General features: G+C 44.9%; 1 protein-coding gene across 4 annotated transcripts in view; it reads right to left on the reverse strand.

The window, feature by feature from the left end:
* LOC137307259 (integrin alpha-7-like) overlaps nt 1–22,149 on the reverse strand; it is a 170,949-nt gene that overhangs the window by 61,227 nt on the left and 87,573 nt on the right. For 2 of the 4 annotated variants that reach the window (XM_067976690.1, XM_067976692.1), the window contains exons 3-5: nt 21,114–21,193; nt 18,033–18,288; nt 15,622–15,753 (exon numbers count right to left, since the gene is read on the reverse strand). In XM_067976690.1, coding sequence (XP_067832791.1) covers nt 15,622–15,753; nt 18,033–18,288; nt 21,114–21,193 — 468 coding nt within the window. Of the gene's footprint in view, nt 1–14,763; nt 14,884–15,621; nt 15,754–18,032; nt 18,289–21,113; nt 21,194–22,149 lie in introns of all 4 variants that reach the window. The other 2 variants (XM_067976693.1, XM_067976691.1) reach the window with 2 other exon arrangements.

Genomic DNA, 22,149 nt, shown 5'->3' on the forward strand with positions numbered 1-22,149 from the left:
ATATACCCCCAGATCTCTCTGTTCTTGTACCCCTTTTAGAATGGTGCCCTCTGGATTATATTGCCTCTCCTCGTTCTTCCTACCGAAATGTATCACTTCGCATTTTTCTGCGTTAAATTTCATCTGCCACGTGTCCGCCCATGCCACCAGCCTGTCTATATCCTCTTGAAGTCTATCACTATCCTCCTCACTGTTCACTACCCTTCCAAGTTTTGTGTCATCTGCAAATTTGGAAACTGTGCCCTGTACACCCAAGTCCAAGTCATTAATATATATCAAGAAAAGCAGTGGTCCCAGCACCGATCCCTGGGGAACACAACTGTACACCTCTCTCCAGTCCAAAAAACAACCGTTCACCACTACTCTCTGTTTCCTGTCACTCAGCCAATTCTGTATCCATGTTGCTACTGCCCCCTTTATGCTATGGGCCACAATCTTGATGACAAGGCTATTATGCGGCACTTTATCAAACGCCTTTTGAAACAGCAACAGCTGGCAGCAATGAACTGGAGCAGGGCTGCTGTTGGGTCCGCTGTCTGTGGAGGAATTGTGGCCTGGAACCTCGGATTTTATACACAAGAATACCTCCCGGCTTTTAGCCCTAAACAGGGACATAGGTTTCAAGTACATACTTGAGCATATACAATAGGACTCAGTGACAACAACAGGGGTTCTTAAAGACATGCATGTACAACATCTACAGGTTTAGATAAAGTAAATAAAGAGAAACTGTTCCCATTGCGGAAGGGTCGAGAACCAGAGGACACAGATTTAAGATGATTGGCAAAAGAACCAAAGGCGACATGAGGAAAAACCTTTTTACGCAGTGAGTAGTTATGATCTGGAATGCGCTGCCTGAAAGGGCGGTGGAAGCAGATTCAATCGTGGCTTTCAAAAAGGAACTGGATAAATATTTGAAGAGAAAAAATTTGCGGGGAAAGAGCGGGGGAATGGGACTAACTGGATTGCTCTTACAAAGAGCCGGCACAGGCTCAATGGGCTGAATGGCCTCCTTCTGTGCTGTAACAATTCTATGATTCTAACATGCTTTCAAAACACCATTGCCGAGGACTTTTCAATAAGGTCCATGTATAAAAACCAGAGTACCATCTGCTCGCTTTGTAACTAACCATCAAACATAAAAAAACAGGGTAAATGGTCTAATAATGCACACCACCATAACCATAATCGTATTTGCTTTTCTTAAAAAAAAAATTTTTTTGTGCTCCTAAAGGTGATGGATGTTTTGTGCCATTTTAGACATTCAATGCCAGCTTCACTCGCTCAGATCTGGTTCAGCACAGGCAGTTTCAGAGTAATGCTACCTCTATTTATGCATTTCACAAATTGCATTATTTCATTTGAGAGTCTTTAACTATGGAGAAAAAGAGGCATTCTCCTGGGTTTATTTTTGTTGAAAAAGAAGTTTTATGTTGTGCCTTAGAAGCATCCCCTATTTCCACCTCCCCCACCCCCCCCAAGCAGCCATCTTTGTGGCATCTCGGAATGAGATTGCCAATTTGGTGCCAAATTAGGTTAGTTTTGTGCTCTAGGCTCACACCCACTAGAAACTGGGTTCAAACTGCCCAAACCTCATTTCACACAGGATCTTTAAAGCCAGTGGACTGAGGAGACTTTTATCCCATCAGTTTCAACTGGATTCCAACCCAGGTCCCGTGGGTGAAAGGATTGCTTCTAACCCATCCAGACAGCGGTTCCCTCAGTCAATCACGTTTGCAAGTAGTCAATGATATTTTCCATCTGTTCATTGTTACTCCTCAAGAGCTAGACATTGGTCCATGACCTGCGGAATCCTAAATGTGGGCTTTATAACTTCCTTAAATGGAGGAGCGCAGTGTGTAAAAGGTGCTCTGGTAGCACAGGGCACTGGTTTCCCAACGTGCCATGCCACAAACATGGATGACAACATTTCTCAAGCTCTTAACTCACCCTGAGGGTTAGTGTGAGGCAAAAGGGCTGCGGTGCCCCCACTGGAAAATAAATGGAAGCAGAATCAAACTAGGCCTTTGTCACACAAATCCCAGCAGCAGGGCTCAAGGGTTGGTGAAAGTCCAATTCAGTGGGGCAGCTTCAGAAAGGCAAAGACCATATAGCATATGTGGCACAATGTGCACCAGTCACTGAAGACAACAGAGGGAAACCCGCTTGAAGCTCATCACAATTTACTGGCGATGTGGTTATTTCAGAGAAGTGGAAGGGCAGGAGTCAATAGCATGGATGGCTGAAACAGGTCTTTTGTTCGAGCGAAAGGATTGGGTATTTAACCGTCCCCATCTGTTACCTTATGCAATATCTTCTTTGAATGAACGGGGAATACATGGCACAGCAGCAACATCTGATTTTACATCTGGGAGCCAGTCACGTGAAAAGAAAACACTTCAAGTAATTGTGGATGTGAAATGACCATAAATACAATCATGAAACACCATACATTCGCTGTGTTTGTAACTGGTTATGTGTGAAGATGTGTGCAAAGCAAAATGACAGTTAACAAACTGCCCGTTAATTGATTTTTTGAAATGAGGAATGAACAGTAAGCGATATCCTTTGTTCAGTTTGAACGGGTTATACCAAAGGGAAATATCCACTTTTCTGGGAGAAGGGTCTAACATATCATTTCCATTCTCTTCATTTGCATAAAAATTGAAGAAAGATTTAAAATACATTCATGACTCGGATAAAGCTTCTGTCCCCTTCCCCCGCCCTCGTGGTTTAGTCAATGCTGAAGCCCTTGAAAGCAGTTTGATCATACTGCTACCCCAGTGCTTGGTGGATAAATGCACTGGCCGGAGTGGTCCTGGGCTCTACAGACCAGGAAGGTCCCAGGTTCACAATCCCCTGTCTGTGCCAAGTCAGCTGATCTCAGCCAGGCTGGCAATTGGGGTGCCACAATTGGCCTCAGCACCCCACCTAGGGGAGGGGGGAAAAATTGGTCAGGGTTTTCACTCCCTGATTATCCAGTCACCCTGACTGGATGTGTGAACATTGCGTGAGGACAGGATCAGGGCGGAAAAGCCTTCGAAATCTTGCAACCACTTGAGTGATACCAGAGGCTGGATTTTGTCTATGAAACTGCACGCTTGGAAGAATCAGTGCTATCAGAGGAGGAGAAATTTGGAGGGGAGCGAACATAATTTGAATTATTTCCTTTTAAAATAGCCATTAAAGGACAAGGGTCATATTTGTTTAAGTACTACAAATATTAAGCACTTGTTCCTCAGCATGTTCCAGGTATTTGCCTTATTTTTTTGGTGTACTGAACCACAGAGTGAGAGACCCAGCCTCACCTGTTGTTCATCTACCCCTCACCACCCCCACTTTGGCCTTTCTCTAGACAGCAAGGTGCCTTTTGCAGGGGAAGAATCAAGCTCAGCCCCATACAGGGGGAGATGACTAGTCAGGTTTGGTGTGAAAATCAGCAGGAGTTTCTCCACAGGAAGCATTTCAGCAACCTCCCACATCACCATTAGTGAAGGCCTTGGAGACACTGGAGTTTAGGTAGTGTGTGTCAGGAGTCCAGGAAATGAAGAAAATCCACCTCCCACCCACCTCAATTTTCTCCACTTCCTTCCTTAAGGTGGTGACTGATGTTGGGGTCCAGTTTAGTACATGGCAGTGCCCTCTGGTGCCTCACTCAAGTGGCCACGTTTTATATGCTGGATGGTGCACATTGGCAGGCTACATGACCATGGAGAGACATCCCAGCTGATCCTCGATCAGGAATAGCAACAGAGGCTGATTGTTTCCCCTCCCGAGCCCAGGAATGCTGAAGTCAATTGGAGCTCTTTTATCACCACCCTAGCAAGGTTTGCTAACTCAGGACTGACCAGGGATTGGATCTGAGACCCTTCTGGTCTACACAGCTTAGAACTACTGTGGGGCTTTGGATAAAAATGACAAGTTTAGATGGACTTCATAGTCCACTGTTTCCAGAACCTGTCTGACTGAGTCCTAAAGGAAGCGTCAGCACAGGGTTCATGATTGGGGTGCAAGAAGACTTAAGGTCTAGAGAGCTCTGACAGTGAATACAGTCAGTTAGGGGTGGGAAATCCCAATTTGGTTAATGGGGACAAGCAAGCCTACACTCAAACCAACGGGAAATGCAGTATGGAGGCATCGGCAGGGTCCAAAATATGTTGTTTCATAAATGTTCATTGTGGTACCAGAAATTTGAACCCGTTTGTAGAAGGTAAAGAAAGAAACTTGCATTTAATATAGCACCTTTCACATCCTCAGGACACCCCCAAAACACTTCACAGCCAATGAATTACTTTTGAAGTGTAGTCACTGTTGTTTTTTAGGTAAACGCCGCAGTCAATTTGCCCTCAGCAAGATCCCACAAACAACAAATTAAATAAATGAACAGTTGATCATTTTGGTCGAGGGATAAATGATTACCAAGGCAACAGGAGAACGCCCACCTCTTCTTCAAATAGTGCCTTGGGATCTTTTACGTCCACCAGAACAGGCAGACAGGGCCTCAGTTTCACATCTCATCCAAAAGACGACACCTCTGATAACACAACACTCTCAGTGTTGCACCCAAGTATCAGTGTAGATTGTATGCTCAAGTCCTGGACTGGGGCTTGAACCCACAATCTTCTGACTCAAAGGCAAGAGTACGACCAACTGAGGCAAGCTAACACCTGAAACCATGTACACAGTGAGAGAGAAGTTATGTATCCTATAGCACCCTTACTGAGATGTACATGGAACTCATTTGGTTCGACTCAGTGTGGTTTAGTTTTTCTACATAAAAGCAACGTTCCTCAAAAATGTATACTTTGGACCCTGCGGGCACCCTCACTGCATTTTGTGCCATTGTGGTTCAATTCGGAGGTAGGTTCACTCAAGGTGAGTGCAGGCTACAGAGAAAGAAACGTACACCATGTTAGAAATATGCAACACGCTTAAGAAAATGGTTGACTGTTCACATAACAGATCCACAAGGAATTCAAAAACTCACTTTAGATCAAAAATATTGTTATATCAAAGACATATATGGCAGTAGCTGTACTGAAGTCAAAACTCAAGGCCCACCTCTCCAGAAAGGTGGATAGATTATGTATTAGTGTCAGTTAAATTGCATCGTTCCAAAAAAGTATTTTTTTCATAACTGTGCATTAGTTGAATAAAATAATGATGTAAAAATGGCAGCTTGAGCAAATTCAACTGCACAAATAACTCTTTAATTTGGAGCATTTCATTGACTCTGTTCCCCTGCATCTCTCAGAGCTCCACTGCTCGGCAGTATGCCAAAAAGGGAGTGGTGAGGGAAACATTGGATTCACAAGGCACAATCTCATTAGCTATAGCAGCCATTTTATTTTCAAATGGCAGATTGCTCTAAATAGCTCAACGTTTCCACATAACAGAATAGCAACAAGATTTTTCTCAATTAATCTTTTTTCACAGATCAAGTACCTGGTGACCTTTGGCATAAAAACTTTGATGCCAATAAAGTTGAATTGTCCATTTTGCTGGATCGTTATATAGATGTCTAACTGAAGTCTACGACCAAGTCAAAATACATTGAACATGGGTTGCCTCCTGTTTGATTTATGTAGCCTCCCTACCTTATTTATTTTACTTTAACTTAAATGATATTCAAGGAAGGAGCACTATGTGGTCATGGGGGACGGGGGTGTGGTCAAGAGTTCCTGATCTCGGTCATGATGACAGGAAGGTGCTAAGCAAAGGGCAGCTGCTTTCCCCACAAGGAGCAAAGAAAGGAAAATAAAATTGTACCACAAGTCATCCTCATATATCTCCTAGTGGCTGGATATACAGAGCATTGGAAAAGACAGGGGACCAGGCACCTGCACACAGTCTACTGTGGAGACGTGTGGGAGGAGGGGAGAAAGTAAAGAAACACCTCACAAAGAAAGAAAGATAAATGACATCTAACTGTAAACATTAAATTCATGACAATCTTGCTTTACGATTAATACAAGCCAGTTTCAGCAGTCCCTTACAGAACATCCCCACAGATAGAGGACCTGCAAGTGTTTCTCTTTGAGTTACTATAAAATACAAGTTAACTTTAAGGGTCATTAAATGGGACCTAAAAGAAGCTTTCAGAAACAAATTCTTACCAAATTATTTCTACAATGTGACCCAACAACAACTTGCATTTATATATCACTTTTAACGTATTAAAATGTCCCAAGGCGCTTCACAGGAGCGTTATCAAACAAAATTTGACACCAAGCCACATAAGGAGATACTGGGCTGGGTCAAAGGGATAAGTTTTAAGGAGCGTCTTAAAGGAGGAGAGAGGGGTAGTGAGGCGGAGAGGTTTAGTGAGGGAATTCCAGAGCTTAGGGCCTAGACAGCTGAAGGCACGGCCGCCAATAGTGGAGCAATGAAATTCGGGAATGAGCAAGAGGCCAGAATTGGAGGAGTGCAGAGATTTCAGAGGGTTGTAGGGCTGGAGGAGGTTACAGAGATAGGGAGGGGAGAGGCCATGGAGGGATTTGTAAACAAGGATGTAAACTTTAAAATCGAGGTGTTGCCGGACCGGGAGCCAATGTCCAGAGACACTACCTCACCTAGACTTCCAGTGCGGAACTTGTAGTTGTATCCCGGACTGGTTGACAGTTCCGCCTTTCGATGGTCAGCAAGCTCCCGGTGCAGTCAATTGTGTTTTTTTGTCTTTTTGCTGTTTCATCACAAAAACGACCCGAAAATGGCAGGCAGATTACCAGCTTGTGTCCTGAATTGTGGCGAAGGGCCTGTTGCCGTGGAAACATGCCGGCTTGGTTAGGCATGCAAAACGTATGCCTCACCTGCCCGAAAGGTCACCAGCTGTCACCGATGTGATCTGTTCATTACCAATTGAGGTCATCATTCACAGGATTACAAAGCACTGATAATCAATATACCTGCTCTCAGCAGGTCTGTCAAAGTATCTGTGGGGTGTGTTGTAGTGTTCGAGAATTCATAAAATATTTGAGGCATCAGCCAGATAGCTGGCACATGCTTGATGTTCTGCGAAGAACCATCATGTCTTAGAGGTAAAGGTGGGCAAAGGCGAAGCCAAACGGCACCACAAAGTGATAACATCCAGCACATCACCAAACCAGCTACCCACTGGCTAGCTCGCCGTGGGGGTGTCGAGCGGCTCTCGGGCCTGATTTACGAGGAGACCCGCGGGGTGCTGAAAGTTTTCCTGGAGAATGTGATCAGGGATGCGGTCGGCTACACAGAGCAAGCCAAGCACAAGACGCTCACTGCCATGGAAGTGGTGTACGCCAGGGCCGCACTCTCTATATGGATTCAGCGGCTGAACAACTCAACCCTTTCTACAAAACGCTCTTGATGATCAAAGCAAACTCACTGACGCGAGAAAATTTCCTGTCGGAAGGGGGCGCTGTTTGTTAGTTGTTTTTTTTTTGGTGACATACAGATCACCATACCCAGGAAACGATTATCACAGGTTTATTACGAGTTGATGCAAGTGTTGTCTGGCTTCAGTCGGACTCACAGTAAATGTCAAACTCATGGTAAGCTCACGATAATCTCTTCCGGGTTAAGATGGCATTGGGGTCTTATTTGCAAATATGTCTGAGGCTCCAGCCTGACTTAGGCGGGTGCCTCATACGCCTGAAAAATCAGGCATTTTAAAATCGCAACAGAGCGGGAACGGTATTGCACCTAGTCCATTTTAACTGATTGCCAATCAGTTTCCACCAGGCAGGGGAGGGGGGGTTAAAATTCCACTCTTGAATTTTTCAGCCTAGAAAGGAGGTGTCTTGAGAGGTCATCTTATAGGGGTGTATCAGATCGTAAACGGTATGGAGAAGGTTAATCTGGAAAATGACTTCAAACTGGAACAAGGGGACACAGGTTCGAACAGTAAAAGGTAAATTGAGGACTGATATCAGGAAGTTGTTCTTCACACAGAGAGTGATCAACACTTGGAATAGATTCCCGGATAGAATAGTGGAGGTGAAAATCTTGGGATCATTTAAGAACCAATTGGATGCTGCAATGGGGGGAACTTTAGGGTCTCTCTAGATGGATGAACTAAGATGAGCCAAATGGCCTTCCTTGTCTGTGATTATCTCGTGATCTCCTGCTCAAACTCATTCTTTCCCAGGACCTCAAAACTGTCGAACTCTTTATCTTCCTCAGTCTTCTTCTTATAATCTACAAGCCTTTAAAACCCAATTTTTGGGATCAACTAACTACTTTATTTTCAATTATCTCAACTGCTCTCCTGCACGTTCCAACCTTGGTGGTCTCCCTTTCAATGGGCCTGATAAACACTTAGGTTTATCGGGAGAAAAAAAATACATTCCATCATGTTTGCGAGCCAACATAAAAAATTAGCCAAACGCTTTTTCCATGAAGATGGTGCCCCTTTAAATGAACGTCCCCTAATCTGCAGTTGTACACACTGGTCATTACACAATCGCAGCACGTGCTGCACCTGTGTGCGTTCTCAAGGCTGGACAGTCATGAGTTGGTTATACGCTGTAATTGCTATAAATGTATCAGAAAGCAGCAGTGGGGATCCTGTATCCTGTTTGCTTCATGCGTAAATTTAGAACTATTGGTAATGTTTTAATCTGTTTTTTTAAGCTAAAAGAAAATGCCAAACGCAGCAGAATGTTCCCCTTGTATTGGAAGATGACATCACTTCTGCTGTTTAGACATTTAACCCGTAGACTGCTGGCAGCTCTGGGACACTCTTTGCTTCCCAGGCTGACAGTTTTATTCAAAGATTTCAGCTCACGCACTGTAAACCAGAAAGAACTCCAATATTACAACCATAACACTACTTGGATGTCAGGTGTTTATCACCAACATTAGGAACAGGAGTAGGCCTTTCAGCCCCTCAAGCCTGTTCCGCCATTCAATTAGACGATGGCTGATCTGTATCTTAACTCCATCTACCCGACTTTGCTCCATATCCCTTGATACCTTTACCGAACAAAAATCTATCAATGTCAGTCTTAAAAGCTTTAATTAACTCCCAGCCTCAACAGCTTTTTGGGGGAGAGAGTTCCAGATTTCCACTACCCTTTGTGCTTCCTAATTTCACTCCTGAATGGCCTGGCTTTAATTGTAAGATTATGTCCCCTTGTTCCTGATTTCCCCACCAGAGGAAATAGTTTCTCTGTATCTACCCTATCGAATCCTCTTATCATTTTAAACACCTCGATCACATCACCCCTCAATCTTCTAATCTCAAGGGAATATTTGCTCTGCCTCTTGTCTCTCTTCTGTACCTTCTTCAGTCTCTTGTTTGATTATTTTAACTTTAGTTTTTGCTTATTTTATGTTTAGAATTTAAACTTTCGGCAGTCGCAATGGCTCAGAGGCAAAGTCACCGGCCTCGGGACACCTCATTAACATATTTAAATCAGGCTCCCACAGTGCAATTGGGAGCCTGATTTAAATTTAACAGTTGCCGCGCGGGTTTCCCAGGGCTCAGGAAACCCGGCAGCAAAAGGGAGGCAGGAGCTGCCGGCTCAAGAAAGCAAGTGCCGATGACAGCACTCCTTGTGAGCCAGGAGGAGCAGGAGAGCTCCCGCCGACCCTCAAGGAAGCCTTCGGCCTCCCCTCTGCTGATCTCCGGCCTTCCTCCCTCCCGCAATGGCCTCTCTCCCACCACCACCAACCCCCCCCCCCACCCCCACCCAACCTCAAGCCCCGATCTCTTGCTCCCTGCACCCCCACCCCGATCGCCAAGGCTCACCGGCTGTGGCCTCCTGTCGCTGGTTTTCCCACCCGGCAGCCAGCCAGCCTGTCAATTTGGCCGGCTGCCGGGCGGAAAAGGAAAGAAAAAGAATTATAAAAGAGGTCCTCAAATTCAGCAGGAGCTGTTAAATTCAGCAGGAGCTCCGCGTCCCCGGCCTTGCTAGGTTTCCCCCGCGTGCCCCCCCGCAAATATCGGGGCTACCATCTCTGAGCCATAAAGACCAGGAAAGGCCTCTTGAGGTAATCCAGGTAACTTGAGTTTCAAAAAGGGAATTGCCAATGAGATTCTCTCGTTATATATTGATGGGCAACCTACATGAAGAGGACCAATTTACTATAAGCTACTTTGGATGTAAACTTATAGATTGGCTGCAGGTTTGTTCTGCAAGAGTTGGTTAAATTTGAGTTCCTTTTTTCCAGCACCTAGCGTTTTCAACAACTGATGTAGCTCATTGTGTTAATCTGTTTGGTTTGGCAGGACTGAGCCTTTCTGCTATAACGAGCTGTTCGAACCAGTGCAGAGAATACGGTGTAATACCTCTTGCCATTTAAGATCTTTGATAAATGACATTGGCAGGAGTGCAAATTTGCTGGATCATGGGGTGGTGGGACACAAATTCAAGGCTTCAGTTCCCCACGTGGTGAGTTCCCACTCTCAGCCATGCCATTGTAAGGGCTTGTTAGCAGGGAGAGGGAAACCAGGGAGAGAAGAAGGTAGATGACATGAATAGAAAATATGCAAGTGCTCCACCCGCTCATTTTCCTCCATTGATGGAAGTGCCTTGGAAACGTGATTCATTTCTAAACAATGTAGACAATAGCAGTGCATCACCGATCCAGATAAAAATGTTTTGTTCAATGAACTTGGATCTGCTCCAAGTGAGATGTGACAACTTTGCTCCTTCAGGCCCAACGGCCAGAACCTCCTCATGAGCTCCCACAAGGACAACATAGTTCCTTTAGGCATCAAGCGCAGATTTGCAACCTCCAGCATTACTCTTTGGAAACTTAACAGGATAAAGCCATACTACATAGCTGCCCTCAAACTGATGAAGCAAATAGGATAATTCAACTTTAATCTGATGGAACAGAGTACAAGATTCAATTGTTTCTTAAAAGCAGTATCTTTTTTTCTCTCCGAGAGATTGCCATAGTTACTCGAGTGCAAAGTACTCTTCAAGATGCTGGTGTTGTGTTAAAATATGAAGTCAAAAACACTCACTGCTCATGTGCAGATGCTAACCTCCCGTTCCCCAACCCATGCGAAACAGAAAATGGTCGGCTTTGCTGAAGCTATAAGGGGTGTGAAAGGTTGTGCTGGAAAGGATGAAACATCACAGGTGCCAGAGCCTCCCCAAGATGTCGAAAGGGCAATGCAATGAAGATCCCCAATGATTGGTCATTAATTGACTGAAGCAGATGATTTCTTTTTTTTGCTGTTATGACAATTATTTGCCCATTCAAGCAAGCTGGCAGCGGTGTTGGAGAATGGAATATCTTGCTCTTTTATATCTGGCGGCAATGCAAATTGGTAGGAAATAACTGGTCAAAATGTGTCGATGGCAATATTAGTCGTGCAATATGGTGATGGAACTGTATTGGTCAATGACAGGAGTCGAGTTATTCTGATCAATCCAACCCTTTGCTTTACAAATAAGCTCTTTTAAGAGCACTAAACCCAATCACTCAGCATAGAATAGGAAATGGGATTCATTGGTTTCCTAGAGCTCATAGCCTGGATAAACCAGGGTCCCACTGAGACAAGCTGCTATTTCCCCTCCCCTCTGTTTTTCTCCCTTTATCTCCTGAAGGGGTCACGTTGGGGTACGGTCCCACAGGTGCTGGCTGCCCGATGTTACCTCTCCAGAGTGGCCATTCTTCATGCGTGAGCTGAGTCAGTGAGTATTAGCCAGGCTATCTGGCCATGTGGGGCATCCAGTCACAGTCACTAGACAATGATCAGAAGCAGCACTCCAGCTGATTCCATCTCCCCTTTCGAGATGGCCTAAGAATCTTTGAGGCCAATCTCATCACCACCATCACTGTCCTAAGTCTGTACAAGCAGGGGATCAAACCTGGGACCATCCTGTTTAGAATTTCATTACTGTTTCTGGACTGTGCCCCATAGTTACCCTACGGCCCTACAAAGTGACCTATGCCAAGGATAGGAGTAGGTCAGTGCAACTGGTCTAAGCATGTGGAAAAAGAGTGGAAACAAAGACTGGGAACAACATGACAAGTGTCCAGGCAACACAAAAAGCCAGTAGAAACATGCAACAGGCACTAACATGCCAGAGACAGTAAATCACATGAACAAAGTACGAGGAGATTATGAAAATCCACATGGACAGGGTGTACATTTGTGACTTTTTTCAATTTAGACATGAAAAATTGGTCTCTTGAAATATAATCCTGGATATTTGAGAAACACACCTTGAACTGTCTCAGGATTCTCTTATTTTGCTGTGCGATGATTTTTTTATGCTCTTCAAAGTGAGAGATGTTTGGGAAAGAAGTGGAACATTTTCCTCCTTTGCATCACTGGACACCACCAAGTGCTTTCCAGATCAGGAGTAGCTCAGGTCATAGAGTGAAGCTATCCCTACGCTGTCCAACAATGTACCTTAACTCCAACATCAAAAGAGGCCCTACTGTATCAATATGGCATTTCTATTCCTCAAACCAACCAACCATGTGGCTGCTCTGACTGAGATTGATAATTTGGTGCCAGACTACAGATAGATTTGTGTTTGGGCCTGTACCCACTAGGATCTGGATTCAGACTGCCCAAACTCGTCTTATAGTCGGCAAAGATTTTGATCCCATCCGTCTGCACTGGATTCAAACTTAGGTCTGAGGTGAAAGACCAATGTCTTTACCTACCACATCCCTAACTTATTCCATCCTCAAGAATTCCTTTGCATTAAAAATATAACCCATACTTAAGGGTTACAGAAGGGTAGTGGTTATGGTACTGGATAGCAATCCAGAGTTCATGGGGGTAGAAATTCGTTGGCGCCCGCTTCCGGGCCTAAGGCGGTGATGAGGCCGCAACACATGCCCGAACCGTGAGACCCGAGGCCGGCCCAAAATTGGGCCTCAGCCCTCAACCAAATAATCCGGAGGAGCAGCCGAGGCCTCCACGGGCAGTCGCCCTTCTGCAGAAACTAATTGCGGGTCGCCTGCCTCACTGACAGCAGCCAGAGGTGGGGGTGATAGCAGGAGGGCAGCGGGGAGGAGGGGAGGCGATCAATGGCGGTACTCTTGCTTCTCCTGGCTCCACATGAAAATTTAAAAAGAATTTTTTTTTAAAACTGACCTTTTTGGTGGAGGCGGTTTGTTAGACGAATCCATATCAGAAACACCTGAGCCCTGCTCAGGGCAGCCCAATTGCCCAGAGGGGTCCTAAAACAGGTGTCAGGCCCCTCATTAGCATATGTAAGGGATCTTACGTCTGTTTTATATTGGGTCGGATGTTTTCCAGGCGTCCTTGGGTTGAAGGACGTTGATTACCAAAATTGGCCATCGTTGCACTCGATTTACGCCCGTTAAACGGGCACAATGAGGTCCAATATCTAGGGCCATAAGTTGAAATCCTACCATGGCAAGTTGTGAAACTGAATTAATAAATTTGGTAATTTGTGGGTCAGTATGGGATCATTGGATTCCAGGAAATCTTTGTGCAATGAAAATTCTACATAGTGAATTGGGTTTCAGGTCTTCAGAGGTGAAAGCAAGTTCTTCCAGTCTCACCATCATAAGTTTGCAGCTGAAGAGTTCCAAACATGACCCTTAATCCTTTTCACATAAGACTTGACTATGGTAGAAGCTCAATTTGTCATGTCTACTTACACACCTAAGTGGGCTCTTAGGAATCTTTCAAAACAAAACTTTTCCCAATGTAAGGGATATATTTCAAGTGACCAATCTGGATATCCTTAGAAACCCATTTCCTACAAGCACCCTTTCCATGTGGAGGACACCAGGGTTCAGCATTGAGAGCAATTACTGAACTCTGGCACACTCATGTTAACTGAAACATTCTGGTGTCATTGCATGCAGAATAATTGGAAGCACTCCTTGCAGGCACAATGGCAGGCAGCCATACTCTCTGACAGCCAACTGTGTAATGGACTACCGGAATTGAGTGAAGCTGTTTTTGACTGGGCAACCTTCCAACTAATGCACAAACATTCCTTTGGTATCACCAGAGCTTGGATCATAATAACTTGCTTGAAGTCAATTCGGCAGTCTGTTACAGTATTGCGGGCCATACACACAACTCACACACATCACTGCTTCCGTATGGTTCCTTGAACATCAATAATGTCGCTTTTAACTTGGCAGCTTCCTCACAGTAAGTTCAGGGTTAAGGGTCTCCCTGATACTATTCTGTACCTGTCAAGGAAGCTGCAACAGCAAAGACTTCCCATTTTCAAGCTTGTTAATAGGAGGTAAAGTTGCTCTGAGCTGTACCTACATATATCTATTTCCTAAATAAGTCACATGAACAAATCCGACTTTGTTCAATTAGACTAAAATGGGCATGATTGAGTGATTAATGCCTCACTGTTTTCCCATGTTCCTTAGAAACACTGGATAGCAGGAATCAGAACAACATTTTTTGAGACCTCTGGACACTTGGGTATGGTTGCTGTTCCAAACCTATTAACCTGTTGTCACCTCTTGATCCACTTTGTACTTCATCTCACTCCTAACAGAGAAGCTCTGTTTAACTGTCGTGGCACACTATTACTATTTTTACTGACAGCGGCCATCTTTGGTTTGGATCAACATTAACCATAGGTCCAAATGACTAGTTATTATGTTACTCTAAGGAGCCTGACCAACAGGAAGCAGTGACATTCATGTGACCATCAAAGTGTGCAGAAATATGGAGACTCGTAAATGAAACACAACAACATGGAGATTATTTTTTCTCTTTTTCTTTCCCCCCACAAAATGTTTGGACACAGATATAGACACGAGAGGGAATGGCTGCACACTTTCCCTGCCACATGCGCAGTTACAAACCTAAGTAACTATGTTGGACTACGTCGTGAGGGCTTCTCGCTGGTTTCTCAGCAGGGTCCGGTGTCTTGTAAACCAGCTGATCAGGGTCTGAACTACTGGTAGTTGCCAGAAATATTAAACCTGTGCATTCAAGATGGATGGGGAGGGGAAGAAGGGGGAAAAGAAGAAGACGAGTTAGAATCAAGAAGATAGTGCAAGACAGAGGGAGGTGACTGAACGAGCAGCTGAGGGTTCCCCAAAGTTAAATAATAGTGTCAATGACTTTCAAATGATAAGTCAAAAAAAAATGCTGTGCATTTCAGAATAAGCAGGAACTCACTCGCTACTCAAGATGGCTCCCCATTATTTCCATTGCAGTTCCTGGTCCCAGGAAGTTGCCAAGTGGCATTGCTAAAGGAGGCAACATGCTCCAAAAAACTCTGCTGTGGAGTTGCCATGATGGGCACTGTGCCAAGCTTGGGCAGCATCAAGCAAGACAATGTCCTTTAATGGCACTGTGGGGGGGGGGGGGGGGTGGCCATAACCCACAATGCATTGTGATGCTACATGCAAAACACGATGCAAGTGCAGTCCTTGTGGATGCAAACGAGTAGCCTGGCAGTAATCGTCAACCCATCACACGTGGCTTCCACACTCTACAACTAACCTGCTCTTCTGAAGCACAGCCAGCGAGTGCAGTACGTTAAAGAGGAACAACAAAAATCAAAATGGATGTCGGGAAACCGAAAATAGATTTTATTTTGGTGGTAATGGGGGGGGGGGGGTAAAATCTGGTGCTGTTTAACCTAAATGGAATCCTCAGCCATCTTGGAATACCTCCAGTCGCCTCTCTCCATCTGCACAGCATAGGTATCCTACCTAAGTAACTATTGGCAGGTACAGGGACCAGCTCAGCTTCCTGCTTTCTTTCATCACCCGCTTCATATGGTCCGTCGTCATAGATGCCCAAGTGTACCAAAGAATGACTGAACAGTTCTGTCCGAACATTACCTAAAAATATCGAGAGTTGAATGAAACAAAAAAAAACAAACACAGAAAACAAAGTGTTAACCCGCAACACTTCACGTTAGCAACTGCGCACTGCCCAGGTTAGAGTTTGGATTATGAGCAGGGCCTTTGCCTAAGGGCTGTGGGTCAAGCGAGTCTTTGCCACCTAATCCATAGGTTGTCAAACTAGGCTCCCCGGACTCTGGTTACTCTATAAGGAATCGCTAAAGTCATCAGAATTCTGCATCTTTCTGTACTAGTTGATCAATTAGTCAGTGGCGGAGCTAGGTTTGGCAGGCTAGGTGTTGGAGGGATTGACCTTGAGATTTGGCCAACTTGGCAGGAAGGGGAACCGAGCTGGGGACCGGGGAATGGCGACTTTCCTGGTCCGAAGAGCCGGGACTTACAGGACCAACCTGGAAGTCAAAGACGGGCGACAGAGGTTCCTGGGAGCGAAATGGAGGCAGGTCCTCCAGAACAGCATTGGCCAACCTCAAACTGATTGCGGGGGAGGGGGCGGGGTCATGACCCCCCCCCCCACTGGCTCTGCCACTGCTATCAGTACATTATTTTCTGATGCAATGATAGCACGGTTTTTCTTTGGGCAGCTGACACTAACTTTTGGAAGTGAGGACAAGGGGCTCCCTGGATGTATGACAATAGTTTCAGGGGGTCCTCAGAAGTGCATCATTTGCAGGGGACCCGGGAAGCTGAAACCCTTCATATACTAAAACCAATTGTAAATTCTTTGCGACTTACACCACCTTGTAAATGTATTTTTTTACTAAGTCACACTTCATACGATGCCTTTTATAGACTTCACTTTAAAATTCTGCCCCAACAACAAAAATGATCAAATGTTACTTTAAAGCAAACGGGTCAGCCATACAACAAGAAGAATTGCTCCCATTCAAACAACCCTTCTCCGCGATTGAGGAACAAACCTGAAAGCATTGGGAGTAAACAGTTAGAATCCATGAGATCAGGTGTGGGGCCTTCTCGATGGAGTTAATGTCAACCTCCCAGGCACAACTCATCAGGAGTGACAGTCACTCAATTGTAACCCGTAATGTCACTCATGGCTAATCCATTCAAATAAGCTTGTATCTGTGTCATTCTTAAATCATCAATCTGAACTCATAACCATCCTCGTCAGCTGTTATCGGGGAATGATTATGTCCATTTTTTTCAAGTGAATCTTTGTATTCGCAATGGAGAAGGATTCAGTGCTGGGGAAATGGAATGTGCTTTCAGGCTGGATACAGAGTAAAGCTCCCTCTACACTGCCAAACAATGTGCCTTCAACCCCAAGCTCAGAAAAGCATCTCCCCTCTGTACCAGTGTCACGTTGCCATTGCCAACGCCACCAATCCTCAGAGCTTCTCTGATTGAGATTCCCAATTTAACAGTTTTGGGACCACGGGAACTGGGATCGAAACTTCAGCAAACTCATTTCACATTGGCCCCTTACAACCATGAGAGAGCAGGCTTTCTTCGTCATCACTTTGGGTTGGAGTCAAACCAAGATCGCAAAGGTGAAAGGACACTGTGCTAATTCACTGCACCAGTCACCTGATCTGTTGGAATTCTGTGGAACAGGAAACAATTTGGCCCATTGGAATTCTGACAGCTTCATGTTTCCATAGAGCCACTTATCATGGAAGGAAGAACTTCAAGGTCAGTCCAATAGCACAAGCAGCAGATTGCTTCTGTGACCGAGTCAGGATAACGTCTGTCACTCGAGATTGATGGCCAGTCGTGGCAGTCCTTGAGCAGGCAAGCTGGGCGGAGGACTTGCTACGACCCCATCTGTGGGGCAGGGAAAAGGAGAGCACAAGCCGTCACATGGTCCCCACTGCATCTAGCGGGCATACTCGTGCTAACGCCATTTGCCTGCCATATGCGGTGGACGGTAAAGCCGTCTGATCGAAGCTGCCTGACGTCTCTGTCAGCTGCTTGCACTGTTCACAACTGCGAGAGGCAGCGGGAGACTTCGGGCTGCTTCAATCGGCTTTTAAAACGGTCAGGACTGAACTGCACGAAATAGCGCTTAAAACGGTTTAACCAGAGCCTACTGATGGCCAGCGGCACAGCGGTGAGAAGCTGCTGTGGAAAGAAGAGGAACTGGGAGTCAAACTGTACAGCTCTATGGACATGAGTCTTGTGATGATTCAACAGGATAAGTGACTGGATGACAGCATCACTTAACCATGTTATTATCTTGGTTGCCACAACAAGGATGCCAGTTATTTTTCTTTTCCACAAAATTGGGAGTAACTGACCTTTCCAGTTGTATGTGCCCGGAGCACCAAATAAAATGTAATGATCATCCGGTGTGAAGCCTGCCGCGATTCCCTGTTGGCAGTACCCAAACCGCTGGTGACCCTGTGCGCGCCCTTCACAGAACTTCCAGTCCCCGCCATCCAGCTCGTCTCTGATCTTTAAGTCCTGGCTGAGCACATAACAGCGGCCAATCATGTCACGGGTTTCCGCCGGCTGATTCACGCGTTGCCTCACCTCATAGCGATGAGCACAGGTCTGCAACAAGCACAACATCTCACTTTAGACACTTACACAGAATTTACAGCGCAGAAACAGGCCTTTCGGCCCAACAGCTCTATGCCGGTGTTTCTGCTCCACACGAGCCTCCTCCCTCCCTACTTCCTCTCACCCTATCACCATATCCTTCTATTCCTTTCTCCCTCATGTGTTTATCTAGCTTCCCCTTAAATGCATCTACACTATTCGCCTCAACTATTCCTTGTGGTAGCGAGTTCCACATTCTCACCACTCTCTGGGTAAAGAAGTTTCTCCTGAATTCCCTATTGGATTTATTAATGACTATCTTATATTTATGGCCCCTAGTTTTGGTCTCCCCCACAAGTGGAAACATTTTCTCTACGTCTACCCAATCAAACCCTTTCATTATCTTAAAGGCCTCTATCAGGTCACCCCTCAGTCTTGGCTTTTCTAGAGAAAATAGCCCCAGACTGCTCAGCCTTGCCTGATAATTATGATAGTTATACTCTTTGGAAAGACCAAATGAAAAGTACCATTGATGGCTCAGCAAGTTTATTCACATGGAGCAGGAAAGTCCCAGGTTTGTTCCCCAGTCTGTGCTGAGACTGTTGATCTCAGATGGGGATGGCAGTAGATGGGGAGGACGCCTCAGCGCCCACAGGTTAAAAAGACCAGTCCAAGCGCTCTGCCCTGGACTGCTACCCAGTGGCTCGTGCTGCAAATGTGCTAGTGTGGATGTCAGACGAAGACAGGATTAGGCTCAGCTACGATGCCCTCTGCAGTCGAATAGGCTGCCAACACTCACCATCAAGGCCCCACACATGAAGAATGACCATTTGTGAGATGTCAGGAGGTGGCCAACATCTGTGGAACTGTAATCCAGCAAGGAGACAATGCTTTGAAACGAGAACATTTGGTGAGAAAAAAGAAAAAAAATTTCAAACAACAATTTATTTTTAAAGGAGTGGGGGGTAGATTTTGCTCATCAAGGTGAGCGATGTCAGTGTTGAGGAATATTTTTCTGCTATTGGGGTCCAATATCAACATCAGGAACTCCCAGGCTGTATGTAGCACAAGGTTCAAAACTCCTCACTCTGCCCTGACAATGGACTTTAACTTCAACCTCAGAACAGCATCTCCTACCGTCCATTCCTGGCAACAGCCATCACTGCTCCCTGCTTGAGTGGGGCAACTAGTTAATCCTCTTTAGTGCTGTATGGGCAGTTTTATGTTACTAACTTATGGCCACTAGAAGCTGGGTTACATGCCCAAATCACTTCACTTGGGATCTTCACAGCCAATACAGCATGGAGATACCTTCCCAGTAATTTGGGATAGATTCAAAACCAGCCATACCGAAATGAAATCGTGTCCAGATCACCGCACTGTCCAGTATTGGACATCCACTGCCATTCCCTTCCTTATTTTTTTTGTACTTGAATGGCCTGTTCCAATGGAACCTCCTGGATCCCAAAGTATGAGATGGCTTCAACTATGGCCGATTGCAGTTACGGAATCTGTGTAGTCATCCACTAAGAGGTGACCTTGTAGCAAGGTGACATGAGTATGTCAGTTGACTGTGTCCAGCTGAGTATGGGTAAAACTGCATCCCAACCATACAGCGACAGGCAAATTTAAATAACAGGCCGGACTGGGATTTGGGCCCACACCCACCCAGTCATGGGATAAGCTTTGTGATGATTATACTACTAGACTGCCACAAATAGTTGCATGTGTTTTTAAGATGACATTTTCCACATTTATTTTCTCTTGACGGAGGGAGTCTCATGATCAAGGCGCCTTTTCAAGTTCAAACAGTTTAAAAAAAAATGATTAACTTTAACATCTTTTGATTTTATTTCCGTTCCCCTTTTGCTTAAATGGTGGATGCTGATGACATTGTCAGGGAAAATGGCTGAGGAGGAGTAGATCCTGGCACCGTGAGGGAGTTGAATGAATATAGGGAAAGACATGCATAATCCATGAAGTGCCTCAGCTAACAGATCATTTCCACTGTCTTGTGCTATTCAGCTCCCTCAGGCTCTGTAACCTATATTGTTTTATTTTTAAAAGGGATCCCGAGACTCAAACAATTTTTTTTTTAAATGGACCCTCTTCCCCCTTTCGACGTTCTTCTCTTTTCCTGAAGGTGCTGATTCATGTTGTGATACTGTTCCTAGCGGACCCTCCATTTCCTCAGCCAAGCAGCCACTCTTCACGTGTGCGCCTCGGCAGTGACTGTCAGCAGGCTGTTCAACTACGGGAGCGTCAAAGCCAACCTTGCTCCGGTCCTCCACATACATGAACGTTCTAGTAGGAGTCACTGGAGAGCGATCAGGAGTGGGAATCTTGACTGACTTTTCTGCCACCCCTCCCCCCCAGGCTCTGAGGCCCATTCTAGGTTTCCAACTGCTACCACTGGGTGACCAGTGAGAATTCTCTGCAAAGTAAATTTCTGCCTAAACTCCTCACAGACACTTTCTGAATTGAACAACTCCCTTATAACTGAGCTAAGTGTTTAAGTGGCAGCAGAAAGCAATAGAGTACTGAAACATCAAGTTCTAAGTTTTTGTCCTTTCTATTTTATAACTTTTTCTCCTTTTTATATCCTTAAAAAAATTCTGTAACCAGCGCTGTGTAATCATTTCTGATGTCACCCTTTGAGAAACCTTTAACGATTAAATTGATTTTGAATTCAGTAATTCCATTAGTATGATCTGTTGCCAGATCACAGCTGTTCAAAAACATAGTTCAACCACGCTAACTGCTTCTTCTATCGGGGAAAGTTATTTTTTAATCTATATAATGCCTCCAAACCTCTTGGCTTTTCATTATCAACTCACCACAACTTTCCCTCCAATTCCTTGGCTTTTCACCGTCACCCCCAGCCACTGGTTTTCTTTACTCTCTCTCCTCAGATCAACTGGAAAAGAAAAGAATGTACAATGTGTCAGCCATTGCACCCTATTAATCTGGTCACACCAACTGATTGTCCAACATGGCTTCCCTCCTGAACACACTGTACAGCACCTAATAACTTACTAAGAACATAAGAACATAAGAAATAGGAGCAGGAGTAGGCCATACAGCCCCTCGAGCCTCTTCCGCCATTCAATAAGATCATGGCTGATCTTCGACCTTAACTCCACTTTCCTGCACCATCCCCATATCCCTTGATTCCAAATATCCATCGATCTCAGTCTTGAATATACTCAACGACTGAGCATCCACAGCCCTCTGGGGTAGAGAATTGCAAAGATTCACAACCCTCTGAGTGAAGAAATTTTTCCTCATCTCAGTTCTAAATGGCCGACCCCTCATCCTGAGACTATGTCCCCTAGTTCTAGACTCTCCAGTCGGGGGAAACAGCCTCTCAGAATCTACCCTGTCAAGCCCTTTAAGAATTTTACACTTTTTAATGAGATCACCTCTCATTCGTCTAAGCTCCAGAGAATATAGACCCATTTTACTCAAAACATTCTACTGTTTTATCTTGAGAACAAAATGTCTTGTGTATTTTGTGTACATTGAGTCATGACTGTCAACCCTTGACAGTCATAACTGTCAACCTCTTCATTGGTTAAGCAGTGTTTTTCTTCTTTCGAATTGGTTATTTGATTTCATCATTGACCAATCATATTACACAAAACCTTTCTCGACAGTTAAAACAAATTCTACCCAATCACATTTCAGCAAAAAAATATTCTCAGCATTGCAACCAACAGGACAGTTCCCCAGCCACCTGCTATATATCCCCTAAAAATAAACTTTATAACATAATAAACACATTAAAAAAAAACACATCGGAAACAAAATCAAACCCACTTTCAAACAGTTTCATGAAGCCCCCTGACTACAGGCATACTCTTCTCTAATACT

Source organism: Heptranchias perlo, chromosome X (assembly GCF_035084215.1).
Source record: "Heptranchias perlo isolate sHepPer1 chromosome X, sHepPer1.hap1, whole genome shotgun sequence".
In the NCBI taxonomy this organism is placed as follows: Eukaryota; Metazoa; Chordata; class Chondrichthyes; order Hexanchiformes; family Hexanchidae; genus Heptranchias; species Heptranchias perlo.